Source organism: Balaenoptera musculus, chromosome 2 (genome assembly GCF_009873245.2).
Source record: "Balaenoptera musculus isolate JJ_BM4_2016_0621 chromosome 2, mBalMus1.pri.v3, whole genome shotgun sequence".
Taxonomy (NCBI): Eukaryota; Metazoa; Chordata; class Mammalia; order Artiodactyla; family Balaenopteridae; genus Balaenoptera; species Balaenoptera musculus.
Window position 1 is genome coordinate 90,000,326 of NC_045786.1, and position 21,292 is coordinate 90,021,617.

At 42.7% G+C, this 21,292-nt stretch overlaps 1 protein-coding gene and 1 non-coding gene across 5 annotated transcripts in view; one reads left to right on the forward strand and one right to left on the reverse strand.

Moving 5' to 3' along the window:
* The window catches only part of STARD9 (StAR related lipid transfer domain containing 9), a 130,507-nt gene extending 110,025 nt beyond the window's left edge, over positions 1 to 20,482 (reverse strand). For all 4 annotated transcript variants that reach the window (XM_036844333.1, XM_036844332.1, XM_036844331.1 and 1 more), the window contains exons 1-3: positions 20,376 to 20,482; positions 15,835 to 15,904; positions 13,938 to 14,054 (exon numbers count right to left, since the gene is read on the reverse strand). In XM_036844333.1, coding sequence (XP_036700228.1) covers positions 13,938 to 14,054; positions 15,835 to 15,904; positions 20,376 to 20,422 — 234 coding nt within the window. In that variant the 5' untranslated portion in view covers positions 20,423 to 20,482. The remainder of the gene's footprint in view (positions 1 to 13,937; positions 14,055 to 15,834; positions 15,905 to 20,375) is intronic.
* A 680-nt stretch (positions 20,483 to 21,162) lies between these two features.
* Positions 21,163 to 21,292, forward strand: LOC118891560. The gene has a single exon (XR_005019116.1). It is a non-coding gene; the product is annotated as a small nucleolar RNA SNORA11 (small nucleolar RNA).

Genomic DNA, 21,292 nt, shown 5'->3' on the forward strand with positions numbered 1-21,292 from the left:
GAAACAGAAGTATTTTAGTGTACCTTATTTTATGTGGGAAGTAGTATATTATCACTTAAATATAGACTGTGATAAGTTAAAAATGTATACTATAAACCCTAAAGCAACCACTAACAAAACAAAGACTTATAATTAATAAACCAACGAAAATAAAATAGAAACACAAAAATACTCAATCCAAAAAAGGCAGAAAAATACAAAAAAGGGAACAAATAAGAGATAGGTCAAATAGAAAAAAAAGAAAAAAGAAGAATGATTGTCATAATTATATTAGTAATTACACAATGTAAATGTTCTAAATAGCCCCAATTAAAGGCAGAGATGGTCTGATTAGGAAAACAAAGCAAGACTCAATCACATATATGCTGCCTATAAGAAACTCACTGTTAATATAAAGACATAAATAGTTTAAAAGTTCACAGTAGCAAATAAATTATGGTACACTCCCACAAAATGTTACTATGTGACCATCAAAAAAGTGAGGTAATCATATATACAGATATGAAAGTGTCTCCAAGATGCATTAACTGAACAAAGCAAGATGCAGAATAATATGTGTCTGCTACTATTTTTTTAAAAAAGAATAAATATACAACTACATGCTTAGATGTACACAGAATATACAGGAATATACACAAGAAATCAATAACAATGGTTGCCTCAGCATAGGGGCAAGAGGTACCAGGAGACAGAAAAGAGATTTAATTTTCACTGTACATCCTTTTGTACTGTTTTATCTGCCATGTGCATATATTACCTATTTTTTAATTAATAAATTATAGTATTTTTAGAAAAAAATTTTATTATTAAAGAATTAAGAACAAAAGATACTTTCACTGGCAGTATATAGAACTCTGTAAAGAGACTTCTTTCTTGGTATAGAAACATCAGTGAATATAATGTAGTAATAATACCAACTGATATTTATTTAATCTTTCTAATTTTTTTCAAAGTCCTCTCAAGCCTAATACTTCATTTTAGTCTAACAGTATTCCTGTGTGTTGGTAGGTGGGGATCATCACTCCCTCTTGAAAGATAAGAAAATTGAGGCTATTTAAATCACATAATATAAAGTTGTTCCACTAAACCAAAAGCCATCAAGGTTTGCCTGAGATGGCACTTGTGTAAGTGGATATGTCAGTGTCTAACATGTCTTCCTTCTTACGTCAGCCAGACAGACAAGTAAGAGAAATGTCGACCAGGGAATAATCCACATTTTACAGCCAAAGCAAAAGCACAGTTATCTGGGCCTTGGGAAGAGCAGTCATCTATTCAAAGTTGTATAATTTAAGGTACAATATATCATGTACTCCAGAATCTTGTTACTAAAAGTGCAGTCCTCAGTCCAGCAGCATCTTAAGCTCCAACCCAGAACTCTTTGATCTGAATCTGCGTCTCTAACTTTAATTACTTTCACATGCATACATATCACCTGGTGATCTCTTTAAAATGCAGATTTTGATTCAATGCATTTGGCTTAGGGTCTGAAAGTACACATTTCTAACAAGCTCTAGGCAATACCAAGGTCCACACTTTGAGAAGCAAGGCTCTCTACATCTGTGTTCCCAAAGAATAGGAAGCATGTCCTTTTCCTTTCATTGTATGGAAGCATCTAGACATGCACAGTTCTTAGTAAAGCTCAGCAGGCACATCCAGAAGGAAAAACCAGTAATGTGTTCCTGGGAGGCATTTTTCTACAATAAATCAGAACACTTCTACCATTCTGGAACAAAACAGATCTGCATGACGTCCCAGGGGCAGACTCTTGAGAGAGCAGCAACAATGGAGATACCATGGCCCCAAACCAAGGGTCTGGAAACAAAGAAAGGCAGTGGTGTCCAAGCAACAATGGGGATGGACAAAAGGATGGAATGGGCACTATAGCCTATTAGAACCTCTAGAAAAAAAATCTTGAATGAGACATAGATTTGCTCAAAATCTGATCAGCATAAAACGCAACATATCAAGTGAGGTAAAGCAACTAAGCAAAACTCTGTCCCTGTCATACACATACACATACACACGCACACACACATACATACACACACACACACACACACACACACACTCACAGTTTGTTTACCCAGCACCTAGCATATACCGACATACAACAGATGAATGGTGAGTGAATGCTGTTTCTGTAACCCAGGATACGCCGCCTCCTGCCCTCAGGTTAAGTATCTTCATGGCCTGTATGACATGGCCTGTAGCTGCTGGATCCAGCTAAGCGTCCAGGATGCTCCTGAGGCCACTTTGCCACTGTCCCAAAGAACCTGGGATTAGCCTCCATATCCCCTAGGAGTCTGGAGCAGCGCAGAGATGGAATGTGGGAGTCTGGCCTCCTGGGACACTTGGAGAGATGGACACTATGACTACATCCTCTTAGCTTCACCCCGGACTGGCAGCACTTGATCCACTCAAGCACATCTCGTACATTCTTGCCCTACAATCTTTGCTTATTATGCCTTTCCTTCTGACTGCAATGACCTCCCTTGAACTCATTCAAAGGCATCTATGGGTAGTGTGTTACTCCTCTGGATTCCTGAAATACTTAATGTATTTATGAATGTACCACTCATTTAACACTTGAATGCTTGGTACTGTTGATTATTTTTATTATCTTAAGGATTATTTATAAATATAAAATTATACATTTATAATAATATAAGTATACTGTTATTATATTTACTATTATTATTATTATTATTCCCAATAAGACTGTAAGCTTTCTGAGGGCAGGAATCACATCTTATATCACTCCATATTCCTCACAGCACTCAACCCCACTGTGTTGCAGATGGTAGTTGCTTCTCAAATGCTTACTGAATGAATGAGAGAAATGTCACTATGCTAGGAAATGTAGGGTATTCAAAGATGGATGAGGCCTAGTCTGCCTTCAAGGATCACTCAGTCTAATAAAATTGGTAAGTCATGTACCCAAAGAGCGTTAATTTAAATTAATACACAGAGTGTCACAAGAGAGTAACAAGATATTATGAGAATCTAAGGGATGGTGACAAATTCAAGGAGGAAGTATCATTTTAACTGGGTCTTAAAGAACAAGCAGCATTTTGAATGGTAGGAACTGGGGAGGTGAGATATTTTAACATATTTTAGAAAGAGGAGTCAGCATGAGCAAAAGCAGGGAAGTACATGGCATTTGGGGAAGAGCAAAAACCAAAATAATCAAGATAGCCTGAAAAAGAAATGAGAAAGGACTAGCCCTGTCCAATACTAAAAAGTAGTAAAACAGTATGGTACATGCTTTTATGAATATTTGAAAACTTGTGAAACAGTATAGTTCTGGGACAAAAGTACGAATCGATCAATGAAACAAAACAGTTCTAAGAGACCCCAGGTGGGACTTCCCTGGCAGTCCAGTGGTTAAGACTCCGTGCCTCCAATGCAGGGGGTGTGGGTTCGATCCCTGGTGGGGGAACTAAGATCCCACGTGCTGCACAGCGTGGCCAAAAAAATTTTTTTTTAATTTTTTAATTTAAAAAAATAATAAAAGAGACCCCAGTATATACAGGAATTAAGCAAATGATAAAAATGGCTTTTACATATCAGTGGAGAAAGGATGGGTGTTCAGTAAATGGCAATGAGGCAACTGGCTAGCTATCTGGGAAAAAAAGTAAAGTTGAAGCCCCACCGCATTTCCTACAACAAAAATATTCAAATGGATCAAATATTTAACTATTAATAAGATAAATCCATTAGTATACCAGAAAAAAAAAAGGCAAATACTTTTATAATCTCAGAATGACAGGCCTTTCTAAGCTTAGTATACTAGGAAGCCACAAAGAAAAGTCAATAATTTGACTACATTTAAATGCACACACACGGGTGCACGGGAAAAAATTACACAATCAAAACAAAAGTAAACAGGGGAAACATGCAACATCTATGACATGGATCAATTTAATATTCTAACTGTTCTTAAAAATAATTAAGAAAAAGGGACTTCCCTGGTGGTCCAGTGGTAAAGAATCCGCCTTCCAATGCAGGGGATGGGGGTTCAATCCCTTGTCAGGGAACTAAGATCCCACATGCTGCGGGGCAACTAAGCCCACGCGCCATAACTGCTGAGTTCGCGCGCCTCAGCTAGAGAGTCTGTGTGCCGCAAACTACAGAGCCCACGCACTCTGGAACCTGCACACCACAACTAGAGAGAGAGAACCCGCATGCCACAACTAGAGAGAAGCCCACGCGCCGCAAGGAAAGATCCCGCATGCCTCAACGAAGATCCTGCGTGCCGCAACTAACCTGAAGCAGCCAAAAATAAATAAATAAATAAATCTTTTTTTAAAAAAAAAGAAAAAGATGAATACAGTAGAAAAATGGGAAAAAAATATATGAACACACAATTCACAGGGAACAAAATATACAAATGGCCCAGAAACATACAAAGATGCTCAATCCCAATTATAATAAAAAGAAAAGCCAAAAATAAGATACCATTTCTACCTATAAGATAGGCAAAGATTAAAGAGCTTTATAGCACCTAGTATGACAAGGAACGTGATAAAGTATTCTGATACACTACTGTTAAGCATGTAATTTGGTACAATCTTTTTGGAAGACAATTAGACAAAAATCTATTGAAATTTAAAATATACATACTCTCTGAACATGCAACTGCACTTCTTGAAATTTACCTTACGGTTACACTTGCAAAAATGCAAAGATGCTCACTCTAGTATTATAGTGAATAGTAGAAACATAATATAATATATATTATATAATAGAGTACAAAATTTTGGAATTATAATTATATAATATGTAATAATATATTGTATTATATAGTTAGCTGGAAATATTCTAACCATCCATCACTAGAAAACTAGTTAAACTACAATACCTTTATAGGATGGAATTCCATGTAGCATTAAAACAATGAGGTAGAACTACAGGTACTACAAATAAATTAGGGACAAGATAAGTTGCATAGAATAAAGCAAGTTGAAAAACAGTACATAGAGTGTAAGTCCCTTAGTATTTTTTTTTAAAAGAGACATACTATATATGCTTACTTATGATTAGAGAATGTCTGAAAGGATAGCAAAGAACTGCCGACAGTGGTTACCTCTGGAGAATGAGATCAGTGGGTAGGCATGGAAGGGGAAGCGATATTCACTTTTTACATTACACCCTTCTGGACTGTTTGAACGTTTTCCAGTTAGCTTGTATTGCTTTTATAGCAAAATATTTTAATAAACTAATTAATCTACTGACACATTTTATGCAGTTGTCTGCCTTCTGCTGAGCATAGAACTAGAGAGAGACCTGTCCTGTTCCTTTCCCCACTTTCCAAACCCTTTTCAGAACACTGCACTTAGAAGGGGCCTTTTGTTGGTCAGCTGGACTGGCTCCCCCAAACAGAGGACCATTGAAAGGTGCTGAGAGGGGACTTGGACACGGGCTTACTGTGCAAGTATGTGGGAGAGAATTTAGCACCTGGTGATGCAGACCAGGTGGCTTCCTCTGGAGAAGGCTACTGTTATCATTCTGCCTGTGCACACGTCTGCTGTGGTGGACACACAGACCTTTTGTTCAAAGGGCTGCGCTTCATTTTATATCCTCTTGTTCACATGATTTTGCAAATCAGTTTTTCCAAAGACCCTCAAAGTGATCACCTCCATCATCATTTCTTCAAGCAATTAATTGACAATCCTTATAAACCCAGGACAAATTCAAGTGTAAAGGGAGCAGAGTATGGGGCAACTTCTCAGCACTGCAGATGCAAGCAAGAGAACTTCTGGGGAACATCAAGGACACCTAGCTCAGGACCTCTATCTGTATTTATGCTTAGGCTGCACCAGGTTTCCAGTTGAGTATCAAAATTTGGGCATGCCACCCCTACAGATAACCTCTCTCCCAAGCCTAAATCTCAAGGACTCCAGATACAAACAGAAATTCCTGTTACCCTTGACTCACAGAGGAGAAAAAAGAATCTAAACAAGCTGTTGCATTTTAAAAGATTTCTCTAGTTTCTGCGTTCATTTTTGTAAAGGCATCCAGCACCAACAGCAAGCATTAAGTGTCAAGGATCTCTGTTCTTCAGATTTTTCTATGAGTCTAAAAGCTACCCTTTAAAAATTCATCATCAAGTTTCTAGAGAGGGGAAAAAATGAGTTAGAAGAAGCCAAAAGAATGACCTTATTCCTTTAAAATCCAGCCCATGGACATGCTTATGGAGCTGAGCAGCTGTGCTATTGGCAGAGGGAACTTACTGAAACGAAGCACTCATGGTAATCTCCCTTCCCCCACTCATGCCAGAAGAGCCCCATCCAATTATTGCACAAAAACGCTTTTTCTTACAAACTTCTCTCCCTTCAACTTCTGTCTCCATCTTGGTTGGGAAGAAATACCACTAGCGATGGAATGTACACAGCTCTGCAAATATTCATGAGAAAATCCTTTGACGCCCACACGCTCCCCAGCTGCCCCAGCACATACATGCATTAGGGAAAGGGATGCACAGAGAAATTCATAGATGTCTATGGTTCTCCAGCTTAGGCAAACTGCAAGGCCTCCTCAAAACTGGCAGCAAGATTCAAGAAGGCACAGACAGCAAGATTCAAGAAGACAGAGTGCTAACTTATCACTTATCCACTGAACCATAAATTGAATTATCAACCCAATAACCGTTAACTGATCATTTAAGATGTGCAGCACTGGAAATACAGAAATAAATAGAGCTGTGTGTGGTGCAGCATTTGAGAGCTTGGACTTTGGAATCACACAGTCAAAGGTTTGAATGCTGGTTCCACCACTTGGTTGTGTGACCCTCAAGCAAGCTACTCAACCTATCTGAGCCTGCTCCTGTACCTAAATTGGAGATAATAATATCTACTGTAAAAAGTGATATACCCCTAACCCCTGTGAACTCTCAAATTCCTTCTCACCTTAGTTTCTTCTTCATGTTTGCCCCTCCTCTTGCTCCTCCAAGGTCCCTCTTCAGTTTCAGTAGCTCTTCCACCTTCTTTCCTCTTTCCCCAAAGCCTTCATTCATACTCCAAGTTCAGGAGATACAAAAGAAGTGACAGCCATACCCCTCTCCACCTCGCCCTACTTACTTTCCAAAGCAGGAGATCATAGATCACTTGTCTTCATCTTATAATGGGTTGCAGTCCCCAGACAGAAATGCTGCTTCTGTGGCAGCAGAAACTAGCCCCAGCCTGGTCACGTTACAGAACCTATGATAATAGTCACTCAATACCTTCCCACCCCCATACTACTAGATGGCAATAGTGTAATTTCCTCACCTTGACGAGTACAGAGCCAGGGATAGGCCCAGTCTCAAGAACAAGATCTTTCCTTGGGATTCTGCTAAGCAGCACACTTCCTGCCCTGCAGGAAACTATGTGTTGCAGTTCATGATCCCGTCACTGGAACAAGCAACAGGCATTTCCCCGCAACACCAAGCACAACTCTGGACCAGCCAAAAAGAAAAAAAAAAAATCCCGTAACTACTATTTTTGTCTCTCTAGGCCTTCATCTTTAAAATACGTGTCATGATGGTCTCTAGCATTTCTTCTAACACCAACATTCTGGAATTCTAAAGTCAAACTATTTAGGTGCCACATATCCAGATTCAAAAACTCTGCACAAGTTACTCTTCATGTCTTTATAAACAATCCTCTGCAATTTAATCTGAAATCCTCTATTTTCTCCAAATGGCAATGAAGACCAGCTGGTTCTAATGCTCCATAAACTATTAAAATCATCATGTTCTGTACCTGTAGAGCATTATTATTACCTGTCTTCCCGTCTCCGGAGCAACATTCCTTCATTAAATAATCACATGCAGAATGCACATGAGGTGCACTACACTGACAGTGGCTTTCCTCTTGGTTCCTGCAGCCAGCCCTTTAATCATTTTGGGGTGTGTGGGGTTTTCCTCTGAAGCCTCTCTAAGTTCCTAACATCAAGCTGAAGTCCGGAGCTGGAGAAAATACTCACCAAAGAACCTGTAACAAACGCACATGCACGAGCAAACACACACACACACACACACACACACGCTCTTCCCCACCTTGCCCATTGGCAGGGCTCTTTGGGGGTAAGCAATGGATGTTCTCTGTGTGTTGTTTGGTGTTCAGTGTATTATGGAGATGAAACAGTGTTAAAACAACAACAAGCATAATCACATTGCTGCTATAATTTCAGTTTTGAATTTGGTAGCTGTGGGAAGGAAATCTCTGCTCACTCACACGATATTTCATCTGGAAAAGCTACAAGTGTTTTAACTATTGTGTTTTAGCCAAATAACAGAGCATTTTAAAATAAAGATTCCCAGGAGAATAGAAGCAATTACGTCCCACAAGGGCTGGGTAGCTTTTTGTTCCTGACGCACTTTCTGTTGACTCAGTCTACGCTTGTTTTGACAGCCACTCACAGTCCTTGGTGGGTAAAGCTGAGCTAATGCTCCTCATGGAAAGTTTTACAAACATACAATCACCCAAACACAAAATGCTTGTGCAGAGGACTCCCGCTCCAACAGATGTTCCTGACCAGGAGGAAGGGAGGGAAGTTGACTTTCCAAGTGGAGCATGCTGATCCCAGAAGGGATCACAGCCAGATTCAAAGAAGAGATTTTCAAATCTAGTTCAGCTCTTAGAAAGAAGCATGGGCCTCACTTCTCTTGTACTGTGATAGTGGTAATCACAACAGGGACCCAAGCCACAGCACTCATGACCTCACTTATTCCACTTTTAGCTGTCAAGCCCTGGGCTGAACACGTCACATCATTATTTGTTTCCTCTTCACAGTAACTCAAGCTGAAGAGACTAGGACTCAGAGAGGTTAAGTAACTTGTCCCAAAGTAAGCCAGCTGGTAAGTGGCTGTGCCTGAATTCAAATCCAGGTCTAACTTCAAGAGAAGAAGCCAATTAATATAGATTCAAGGCAGATAAAATACAGGTCAATTTTTAAGAAAAGCCTTGGCTGCAAGTCCAAATGTTAATAAAGACTGAAAACACAATTAGGTCAGTAACGACCTCCCTTAAGAATTGGACGCTGGGGACTTCCCTGGTGGTGCAGTGGTTAAGAATCCGCCTGTCGACGCAGGAGACACGGGTTCGAGCCCTGCTCCGGGAAGATCCCACATGCCGCGGAGTAACTAAGCCCGTGCACCAAAACTACTGAGCCTGCGCTCTAGAGCCCGCGAGCCACAACTACTGAGCCCGTGTGTCATAACTACTGAAGCCTGCGCGCCTAGAGTCCATGCTCCGCAACAAGAGAAGCTACCGCAATGAGAAGCCCGCGCACCACAACAAAGAGTAGCCCCTGCTCACCGCAACCAGAGAAAGCCCGCACACAGCAACGAAGACCCAAAACACAGCCAAAATAAATAAATTAAAAAAAAAAAAATAGGATGCTGATGACATCAGGGTCGTGGGGTAATGGACAAGTCAGGTAGTATAATCCCCTGCTAGTCCCCATTCACTATAACCTTTTCTCTCTCTCTCTCTTTCCCTTCACCCTCTCTCCTCAACTTTCCATCTCTTCCTTTTCCTATATCCCTCTTTTTATGTTTTTTACACTGTAGTTTAGCAAAGAATATGAACTTTGCATTCAGATGATCCTGTGTTCAAATCTAAGACTCATTTTCTTATTGTGTGACTTTGGGCAGATCATGTAATCTCTCTAATCCTAAATTTCCTCAACTATAGAAGAAGAATAAAATCTTCTACCTTTCAGGCTGTTGAAGGGATTAAATCAGATAATATGCATAAAGAGAGGACCAGGTCACTAGCAGACTAAATGAGATTTGTTTAATTTTGAGAGTCAGTGAGGCTTGGTGGACACGACACACAATTTAGAGCTGGACGGTCTTGGGTTTGAATCCCTGCTCTACCACTTACTGGCTAAGTGACTCAGGCAAGTCTTGTAGCCTTTCTGTGGCTCGGTTTCCTTATCTATAAAATGGAGTAAATAATATCGGGTTAATAGATTTTGGAAGAAAGTCAAATGAAATGATAAACATTTAGAGTCTATAGATATTTAACAAGGAAGCTGCCTCTCAGCAGAACTTGCAGTAGCTGATTTGCTCTCTAGAGGCTCATATTTATTGACACCTGATCTATGTGTTCAAGTGTGTCACCACTAAGGACTGGGAAGTGCTAAAGCACAAAGGAATTTTAATCTTGAACCTATCTTTTGAGGCTGTAACATAAACATAAAGAGAGGGAGGTAGAGTGGTACAATGCAATGCAAAGGCCACCACAGCAAGCAAGGGTCCAGTCCCACTTTGGCATTAACTGCCCGTGTAAGTCCATGTAAGTTACACGCTGTATCTGGAACACGAGAGGGTGGCCTAGATGAGTGGGCCTTGCCTGGAACAATCGTGATTGTCACGATTGGGACTGCTACCGGCACCTAATGGGTAGAGGCCAGGGATGCTGCTAAAGATCCTACAATGCCCAGGACAGACTCCCTACAACAAAGAATTAACCAGCCAAAACATCAACAGTGCTAAGGTTGGGGAAGCCCGGCCTAGATGACTGCTAAGTTCCCTTCAAGTTCTAACGCTCTAAGAGCCTATGAGGAGAAGGCAACACCAACACTGAACATGTGACTTCTTGTCCACAACCATCAAGCAATGCCTTATGATGTTGCTCAAAATCCCCCTAAGGCCAGTGGGGAAAATTCCCCCTCAGATATCTGGATATTCTGAAATCAGTGCTGTACTTCTGAGGGTGATGACAGTCCTTCCTTCACAAAAGGAGGCACAGTCCTCCAGGGACTTGGTCCCTTACTCTTTGCAATTAGAGTCGGTGTTTCCAAAGCCATGAGATTCCTTTAGGGCAAGAAGATGATGTAAATGAGTCTGAACAGATCAGAATGATACATGGTACACACAACAGCAGAGGTGAATATCAAGTATTGATACATCATGCTAAGTGAAGTAAGCCAGACTCAAAAGGCTACCTACTATTTTATTACATTTATACAACATTATGGAACAGACAAAACTGTAGGGAAGAAAACAGATCAGCAGTTGCCAGGGGCTGGGCGGGTAAGAACAGTCTGACTACAAAGGGACATGAAGGAATTTGGGGGATGATGCACTGTTTTATATACTTATTGTAGTGTAAATTATACAACTGTATGTGTTTGTCAAAACTCACAGAACTGTACACTGTATACTAAATGGTGAATTTTACTGTACCAAAATTATACTTCAATAAGACTGGCCCCTCTCCCCCCACCCCCCAAAATACGATCACAAAGACAGTAGAGAGGATTGCTGTACTTCGGAGAGGATGAAACAGATGACATCTAAATGCTTTCTTATGCCAAGTCCTATGATTTTATGATCATCTGCCTTTCCTACCCCTGGTGACCTCAGAGCCGTAATGATTAGGGTTGAGACTGGGCTCCAATTTCTGTGTCAAAGCGATGAGTCCCTCCAACCAAATCATGTGGATGTGAGTCTTGCCACCATTCTGGGACCTCTGGCCCTTCTCCAGCCTGTGACAGAGATTCCTTTCCTTCCCTCTCGTAACCTGACCAACGAGTGCCTTAGACAATTAGTAAACAAGCCAGAATAAACCTTAGGAGACACTAGTTTTATCTCTCTGCACAGGCTTCCTGTCCAAATGCCATTTGATCTTTCCACTGAACTTCAAATCAGGCAACAGAAGAGGAATCATATTTATGAATTCCCCTCCTCTATGGGCTTCTGGGTTTCCACTAGGTTATTTTTATACACTTAAGCTACATAAATATAAAAAGTGAGCCCCATACCAAAATTATACCTGAGCTTGCTGATATATAGATATAGATATGTAGTTTTGTTTTGTTTACACATACTTCCCAGATTATCTATCAAACGTTACACAAAATAGTTAATGTTTCTTATGTACAGAACAGTCCTAAGTATGCTATGGTCAAGAAGGATGGAAAGAGCCATCAGAATGCTCACACTTTCTGCTAATAGAAAGACCACTGTCTTCGATACCACAAATACAGTCACAACAGTGAACTGCTTTAGGAGTCCCACGCTCTTATTTGAGAGTCACTTCCTTTCCTGGCTCTTCTTGGAGGATCTCAGTGGAACATTACAAACACCAGTAACCAGATACCTCATACCTGCTTGAGTGCTGGGATAAGAGTCAAGGGCCACAAGATAAGCCTGGACCTGCCAGTGCCCTCATCCTCCAAAGGATGGAGAAGACTTGGTAGGGGCCAGGTAATACCCACACTGCCCCTTTCTGCTGAGCATTTACAGCAAACACATCGTGACAACAAAAATGGGGTGCTCATATTATAATAGAAGGGACCCACTGAAACAACAAATCCCACAGTGGTCTAGGGTCTTGTTTCCACATGTTCCCCTCAAAAGGGAAGGATGGGGAATTATACTTCCATGGTTTAGAATTATCCAATCATCTTTAGAAGTCCAATCATCTTCAGAAGTCTGCATCAGCAGAAAATCAGTACAGGCAGACCTCAGAGGTCTGCTTCCAGACCAACACAATAAAGCAAATAATTGCAACAAAGCCAATCACATGAATTTTTTGGTTTCCAAGTGCATACAAAAGTCATGTTTACACTATACTGCAATATACTAAGTGTGCAATAGCGTTATGTCTAAAAAACACTGAACATACCTTAATTTGAAAATTCTTTATGACTAAAAAATGCTAACCATCATCTGAGCCTTCAGTGAGTCATAGTGGCGACATCAAAGATCACTGATCGGGGATCATCATAAAAAATATAATAATAATGAAAAAGTTATAAATATTACGAGAATTACCAAAATATGACACAGAGACACGAAGTGAATAAATGTTATGAAAAATGGCACGGATAGACTTGCTTGATGCAGGGTTGCCACAAACCTTCAATTTGTAAAAAATGCAGTATCCATTAAGGCAATAAAGCAAAGTGCAATAAAAGGAGGTATGCCTATGCTGTCCTCCAAGTCACTCAGGCTTGATAACATTGTTTCTTTGGCATAATTAGGAAAAGTTTCACAAAAGACTAACATACTTAGCAGAAAACACACTTTGGCTTTTTATTCAAAGATGTATGCACTGATAGGCAATGGGTGTCTAGGGTTCTCCCCCAAATTTTTCCATTTTCAATGTTTTTTCCTAAAGACATATGCCTCTAGTATTCTCTTTCACATGTAAGAAAGAACATCTGAAAGGCCAAATAAATGATTTTTCTAATTTTAGAAAGGACCCTGGCAGCTGCTAGGATGAGGACTATTGTCTGTGGTCACAGACTTGAATCAGGCAAGGCTTGCTGGACGTCATGGGGACTAAATGCATGACCTTTGACAGTGCTCCAACCAGGACAAGGCTGCTGCTTCACAGAAACAGAGAGAAGTCCTATAGACCCACCTGGCCAGACCTGCTGCCTCAGAAACTTATGGGAGAGCTAATCAGCAGGAAGGGTGACCTACAGCACCAGCCAGTAAAGGCTTGGCTCATCCTCTCAATCCTCAGCAGATGAACAGAATTCGCCTCTTACATACATTGCAGGTTGGCAGAATAGCCGTCCAGCCCTTTACACTCGGCCTAGGAGCACAAGCCTAAGACTCAAAGAAGATACCAGTCTCTACGACTCATGGGCCCTTCTGCTGCATACAACACAAGGTCAAGTTTGAGGTGAGCCCATTCACCTACCACAGGAGCAGAACACTGCCTGAACTACCTCGTACCCATCTGAATCAGACGGAGGTCCACGCCTAAATGGACACTAGTCAATTTCCGTGCCCTCAACAAGCAGTCTTTTCTTATCTCCTTTGCTCTTTCTGCAACTGATGCCTCTCACGACCACTTCCCAGATCAAAACATCATTAGTTTCTGACCAAACTACCACAATTAAGAAATAGCCGGGGCCCAGATTCCATGTTAATTTCCCAATAACTATTCAATTATAAAGACCTGGGGAGAGTGAAGGAAAAATGACATTACCACATCCTGAGATGCATACTGGGGGTCCTCTGGGTTGACTGACCAGTAGCAGTAATCAAAGCCAAATGCCACAACCTTCTCCCGGGAGTCGCCAAAGCCACTGGGTCGACCGTCCACCTAAAATCAAACATAGGATCCAGTGTCTTCTCTACTATAATATCAGAATCTGGCCAGTGGCACTTGATTCCTCTCTGCTGTAGCCAGAGATACCTGGACTGATCATGAGAATCGTTATCATATCTACCGGAAAAAGGAAAAGTAACATTTGTCTTCATCTTGTTAGGTACAATGAAGCCCCAGAGAATTAAATGCCTGTCTATCATACTATCACATATCAACCCACATAAGAACCAGCCCTATGAGGCATAAGACAGCTTGGGAGAAAAATCCTTTCCTTCTCTGGGCCTCTTCTTCTTGTATCATTTCTTCTCTAAGTATTTCTGTAGAAGATACTGGTAGTGCCTGAGTAATTCAGTCCCTGGGCGGGACAGGCTCTATCAACCTAGGACAAACACAGAGGTCATTGGGGTATCCACCCCCAGTGAATGAGAAAGCATGTTGGACAGAAGAGTTAGGACCACTCCAACCGCCCAAGGTAGATGAGGGCAGAGCCAGAGCTTGGAACTGTACTGACCTCCAGGTACTGGGGAGAATGGCATTATTCACAGAAATGCCTATCTTACTATTTAAAATTTAGACTCTGGACAGGAAGAAACAATCCCTTGAACTAGGTACCACAAGCCACAATAGAATGAGGCTGCCAGAATGACTAAGAGATTCTTAGTGAATAACTGGCCTCAGGGAAGTAAGCAGTCAGCGAGGTGTGCAGGGGGCAGATTAGAGTTTGATCTTGGCCAGAATTTACTCTTAACCAAAAATATGGGCTCTCAGAACAAAGCAGCTGAAGTGATTAGGCAACAGAGACATAAATAAGAGACAGCAGAGAATGAAAGGTCTTTTGTCCCCGGGGAGCTCCTGTTGAAAGCCTGGCAGGCTTCTGTTTCAGCAGAGAGCTACTGACAAAAGGAAACAGATCACATCATAGGAGTAACACAAGAGTGGGCGTGGCTGGGGGCCCTGGGATCCAGATAACCTTCATTCTGCAAGTCAGCTTCCTCAGCTCCCAGGAACGCTGAGTACCACCTGCAAGCTGACCACAGCAATAGTCACATGGCCGGCTGCCCTGTCCCTCTCCACTGCTCAAGGGCCATTTGTTCTCTCCAAAGAATCCCTTCCACTTTCGCTGGCCTGGGAAATGGAGGAATGGGATGGAGGAAATTAGCCCTAGGAAGGGGTGAGGGGTGGAGGAGGAAGTTGCCAGTATTTGTCCAATCGTGACTCAAAGATCAGTCAGATCTGTAAAAGAGAATTTGTAGCAAGACTCGGGCTAGTGACCGACTCTCTTCTGAGATCTAAAGTCTCTTACTTGGCCTTCACTATGGCCAAAAAAAGAGTCGTGCGTTAGCAGACGCATACTAAAAGCCCTGGTAATGCTTCTAGATGAAGTGATATCCAATAAGAGGCTTGAGCCAAAGTCTAATTGGTGGTCGGGTGAGTTAAATATACGCATGGATTGTCCCCAGCATGATTTAAGCTGGCCACAGCCCCCATAACACTCCTAGTGTGTACTTTCAGAACAACCACTGACCAGTTTCCAAAACAGCTGTACCCCACTGATGGGGGCTGCAGCAGCCACATCCCTGGAACTTCTTTCCTGCTGTATTTTTATATTTGCTTTGTGGTTGCTCAAAGCTCTTCCCACATTTCCCCTTATCTGCCCTTCCCTCTCCCAATCCCCCTCTCTAAACACATTCACATACCCACCTTCACCCGCAGAAGCCCTGTAATAATACTAGCTCCTCAGTGGAAAGAAAAAGGAAAACAATTTCAGGCTTACCTTTAAATTCCTGATTTTTGCCACTTTGCCATCAACTTCCACAATAATTCTTCCCCCTTCTTTGGTCTCCCTAGAAACAAAACACAACCCATATGAGAAGAAATATTGCTTCTTTAAGTTAATCAAGAAAAGAGGCACTTCCTTGGTGGCACAGTGGTTAAGAATCCACCTGCCAATGCAGGGGACAAGGGTTTGAGCCCTGGTCTGGGAAGATCCCACATGCCGCGTAGCAACTAAGCCCGTGCGCCACAACTACTGAGCCTGCGCTCTAGAGCCCGTGGGCCACAACTACTGAGCCCGTGGGCCACAACTACTGAAGCCCGTGCGCCTAGAGCCCGTGCTCTGCAACAAGACAAGCCACCGCAATGAGAAGCCTGCGCACCACGATGAAGAGTAGGCCCCGCTTGCCACAACTAGAGAAAGCCCACACACAGCAACGAAGACCCAACGCAGCCAAAAATAAATAAATAAATAAATACATTTATTTTTAAAAAAAAGAAAGAAAAGAGCAGCTGAGAACAGCACTATTGGGACAAAGTGTTTCCCTATTGCTGTCTCCATAACTGGGGTGCCCGTCTCCATAAATGGCTATCAGCATCATATCAAGCAGTCCCCTAGTTGGCACTCTTCCCTGGATTATTAGAATTTGGCTTGGGAACAGTGAAGAGTCACCGTTGTTGGGCACCCTCTATGTGCCAAGCACTGTATTAAGTAGAGTATGTACTATACTTCACCTTATGCAATCCTCTTAACACACCCTCCTGACATAGCTTCCTAACATATCTTCATTTTTTCAGAATGAAGACTAAGGCTGAGAGAAATTATGTAACTTGTCCAAGGTCACACAGCTAGCAGTGGCAGAGCTGAAATTTCAACCCAGATCTGTCTAACCACAAAGCCATATGACTTAGAAATCAGGCTTGGAAACCACGGAGAATATCCTCTGCTCAGCACACAGCATGGCATCACTTCTCATTTTCTCTGATATTCTGAGCACAGAAAATAACGAAAAAGGTTTTGGAGTCCTCTCTGTTGAGACCTGAGAACATGCTTCCCAAATCCTTTCCTTATGTCTTCCTAAATCAGAATGAGAGCCAAGATCCTTAAGAATCTTCCTGAACTGCAGTTCTGTAGTAACACTGCTAACAACTATCCAACCCCTAAATTCACTTTAAGGGGCTTAATCCATATGATCCACATACCTTAGGGCCAAAATGAATGGAATACACTCCATTCTAGATATGATATCCTTTTTCACAGCATAAAGAACTTAGCTAAAGTGCTTAAGGTCAGAATGTTAATAGATGAGAGTTAACTCATTGGCACTTTTTCTACTACAAAGAAAGTTATCAATTAAATTGCTCCTGGCCTGAGACCTGAAAGTTGAGCAAATATATTCAGTCTCATTTTTATCTTTCCCCAGGGTTTCCAGGATGTGACCTTGAGGATTTGGGGGCTGGGGTGGGGGGGCAAGGGGTGCACAGTGAGACAGGGGTCTTTACATTTAAGATTATTTTTTTAAACCTGTCAGTGTGTTTGGGATAAAGCCCTGGATAAAAAATTTCCCTCTCCCAGGTGATGACATTTCTGTTACTTAAATTTCCTCAAGGCCCTGATGCTCTGTCTTTCACATTTCATACAAGACAGTACTTAAGGCAGCAGGGATATTCTCTGTCCCCCAGGATCATAAAACTACACCTCCTGCCCCCAGCCCTCAGCTCTCCCAAAGAAAATCTTTCATCTTTGGTGTTAAGATAATTTTTTTTCCTTTCTGCATTTAAAAGTAGGTTTTATTCTCCCTCCACCCATTATAAAATACACAGGTTATAGTAAATTTGGACAATAAAGAAAATAAGGGGGAAAATATGCAATAACGTTTGCAAATCTATTTAATATTTTAAAGTAAGCCCTATTTTGAGGATTTATCTAGGACTTTTTAGCATAAAGCAGCCGAAAGAAAAAAGGGTCTTGAACTTGACCTCTTGACAGAAAGATATGACACTAAAGGTGGGTGAGATGCTGTCCCTCCCCTGCCTGGACCACTGCCATTGGTAATCTAGTGGTTCCAAAATATTCTAAAACAAAATGAGGACAAATTAAAGTTGAGCAGAAGAGAAAGAAAGGGCACCAACCTCAACTGGGCAGCGGACTGCACAGAGCTCAAAGGAAGTCTACTGATGCCTCTGGGTCCTGAATTCTACCAACAGGCATTCATTCCTTAGGGTTAAAGATTTTGCACAGGAATAAATCCTCCGTTACACGTTTACTCCTAGGACAGTGTTTCTCAAAGTGTGGTCCACAGGTTACCTTCATCAGAATTATGGGAGAAGGTGGGGCTAGTTAATTGGAACTCCTGTTAACAACTTGCAGTATAACAAGCTTCCCAGGTGGACTGTATGTCTCCTATAATTTGAGAATCACTGCCCTAGAGGAGAAAATAACCCAGCCATTTCCACTGATCTATTCATTTGTAAAACTTAAAAAAAAAAAAAAAAAAAAAAAGACAGCTAAGAAGAGGGAGGAATAAAAGCAGCTGTTAAAAATTATATAAAAAAAAAAAAAAAATTATATAGCTAGCACTTCACTGGACACTTAAAATGAGCCAGGCTCTGTTCTAAGTATTTTTAATATACCCTTTCATTTGATCTTCACAAAAAAACCCATTAAAGTAGTTACACTATTTCACAGATTTAAAAAGAAGAGCACAGAAAGGGAATATAGTGCATGAAAAGTAACTTTTGCCAGGGCAGTGGCTAGTGTTCCAGAGCCTACAGTATTGGCAGAAGAAAACATGTTCTCTCAATGATGGATGATTTGGGACAAACAAGGGGCAGCATCTTATAATGAGACATGGATTTTCTGATTATGGGAAACAACTGTGACGTAGAAGGGAGGGCACCGAAGCCGTTTCCCATATTATCATTTTACTGATGGTCTATTCTAGTCCTACTGAGCAAACAGGCATCTGAGAAAGAAGTCCAACTTTTCTGTTATCTCAGGAAGGAGCGGCTTGGTCTGGTGAAAGGAATCTCGGCTCTTACCTACTTTTAGATCTTAAACAAGACCATTTTCTCATCTGGAAAAATTAAAGGTGGCAGAATGTGGTTTGGGACCTGAAGGCACATATTGGAACTATTTGGGAAGCACAGACTCAGTTAACAAAGTCATTGGATCTTATGTGGTACTTGGCAAGAAATCTTAGAGGTCAAGCTTCCATTTTTATCTCCTACCACTCATCTCCCTCCACACACCCTCTCCTCAAACAACTGAAACGTTTCTGTTTCCTAACAGCCTAAGTCCTTCACTCTCAGTGTTCTCACACAGAGGGCTCTTTACACCTTCTCCACCTGTCAGCAGACTTTAGCAGCTGTTTTAAAAGCATTTGGGTTCAAGCACCAACCCTTCTGTGAAGCCTTCCCTGACTTTCCAAACCTATGAGTGGAAAATCAGTCAGAAGGGAAAGAAATTATGCGGCTGGACCCTGGATGCCTCAACAGCTGAGAAGTACAGGATCAGATTCACGCGTGAGGAAATGGGCACTGACTACGTTGAGGGAAGGGGTTAAAATGACTTCCCCTTCTTCCCAGTTCTGCTGTCGAGCACCGAATGAAACCACCATCTCTCTGAGCCTCCGTTTCCCTCTCATACCTTACAATCTGCTTTCCTCCACATCTTCACAGAGAAACCCATGTGCACTCAGGGACGCACACAATTCTGCCCCATTCCTCACAGGTACGTCAGAGTCACCAAGAAGAGACAGGAGACCGCCCGATCCCTCTCCCCCACGTGAGATACTTTCCCAGCCCTTCTCGGTGTACCCAGGGAGAAAGGCCCACACCATGCATCAAGAAAGAAAAACAAATACCGTATGCTAACACATATATATGGAATAAAAAAAAAAAAAAAAGGTTCTTAAGAACCTACGGGCAGGACAGGAATAAAAACGCAGATGTAGAGAATGAACTTGATGCGGGGAGGGGGAAGGGTAAGCTGGGACGAAGTGAGAGAGTGGCATGGACATATATACACTACCAAAGATAGCTAATGGGAAGCAGCTGCATAGCACAGGGAGAGCAGCTCGGTGCTTTGTGACCACCTAGAGGGGTGGGATAGGGACGGTGGGAGGGAGACGCAAGAAGGAGGGGATATGGGGATATATGTATGCGTATAGCTGATTCACTTTGTTATAAAGCAGAAACTAACACACCATTGTAAAGCAATTACACTCCAATAAAGATGTTAAAAAAAAAAAAAAAAGACTTGAGCCGCGGCCCCTCAAAACTCCTGCTGGCAGGACTCCAGGGACACAGGGTAGGCCACCCTGAGGCCATCCGCTAACCGCTACCCGCCAGGGCACTAATCGAAAACCCAACCCGAGCGAGGCTTTGTCCCGCCAGGCTTTTACAGTTTCCGGACGCTGGACCCTTGGGTCACTTTGTGTCTGATTTCTCCGCGCCAGAATCCCTGGAGGGAGAGGCGAGGACCTCGCCCTCCTCTCAGCTCGTTTGACGCCTCAGGCGACCCCTCCCGCCTAGACTCACCTGTTACTGAGGGGCCGGACTCTCACGGCCACCCGCACGTTGGCCATCCCTCGGGCCAAGGCTCAAGTCCCGCAGGTCGGCCCAGCAGCAGCATCCCCAACGCCAGCCCGAAGCCAAGCCCCAGCCCAGCCCAGCCCCAGCCCCGCCTGCCCCACGCGCCTCACGGGACAACCCCGCCCATATGCGGGCGGATGCCCGGCCGCGGCGATGCCTGCCGAACCTCAGCCAATCCTGAGCTCGGTGGACAGGAGGACGCCCGGGCCGCCCCGCCTCGCTCCTCCCACGCGCCTCACGGGACGGCCCCGCCCACGAGGGCGCCGGCTGCCCGACCCGGGCGGTGCCTGCGGAGCCTGGACCAATCCTGTCGGGGTCGGGAGGGCGCAGATCCTGGCTGGTTGGGGCCGGCTCCCGCCTACTAGGAACTAGCTTTTGTTCTCCCAACGTGCGACAGTGGTATAAAGTCGAGAAAATCCTTTAAGTTTAGTTTACAGACTACAAAGTAATTTGCTAAATACTTTTATTCGCTGCGTTCGCCTGAGCTGTCAATTCTGTGGTTAAATTTTAGGGACAGAAATGAAATGGGGAACACCGATGTTTTTGCAGTTCCCTGCAAAGGGCATCGCCTTTCTTTGAAGAGGCACGGGAGTTGAAGGAGTTTAGAGTGCTCGCTGGCGAGCTTCTCTTGATCCTGCTGGAAGCTCATAGCCACCCTGACAGAGTTCGTGATCCTGGCGGGGAAACTATCGGACCGAACTGGTTCATTAATTCATCCAAGAAATAGCTACTTGGGGTGTGCTCAGAGCAGGGGGCCTGAAGAAATGGCTCGTGTGTTTACAACACACCCGACAGGAATCTGGGTTCATTGTGAGAAGGGGCACAAAGCTTGTGGTCTTCCTATGAGCAAATACCCAACACGT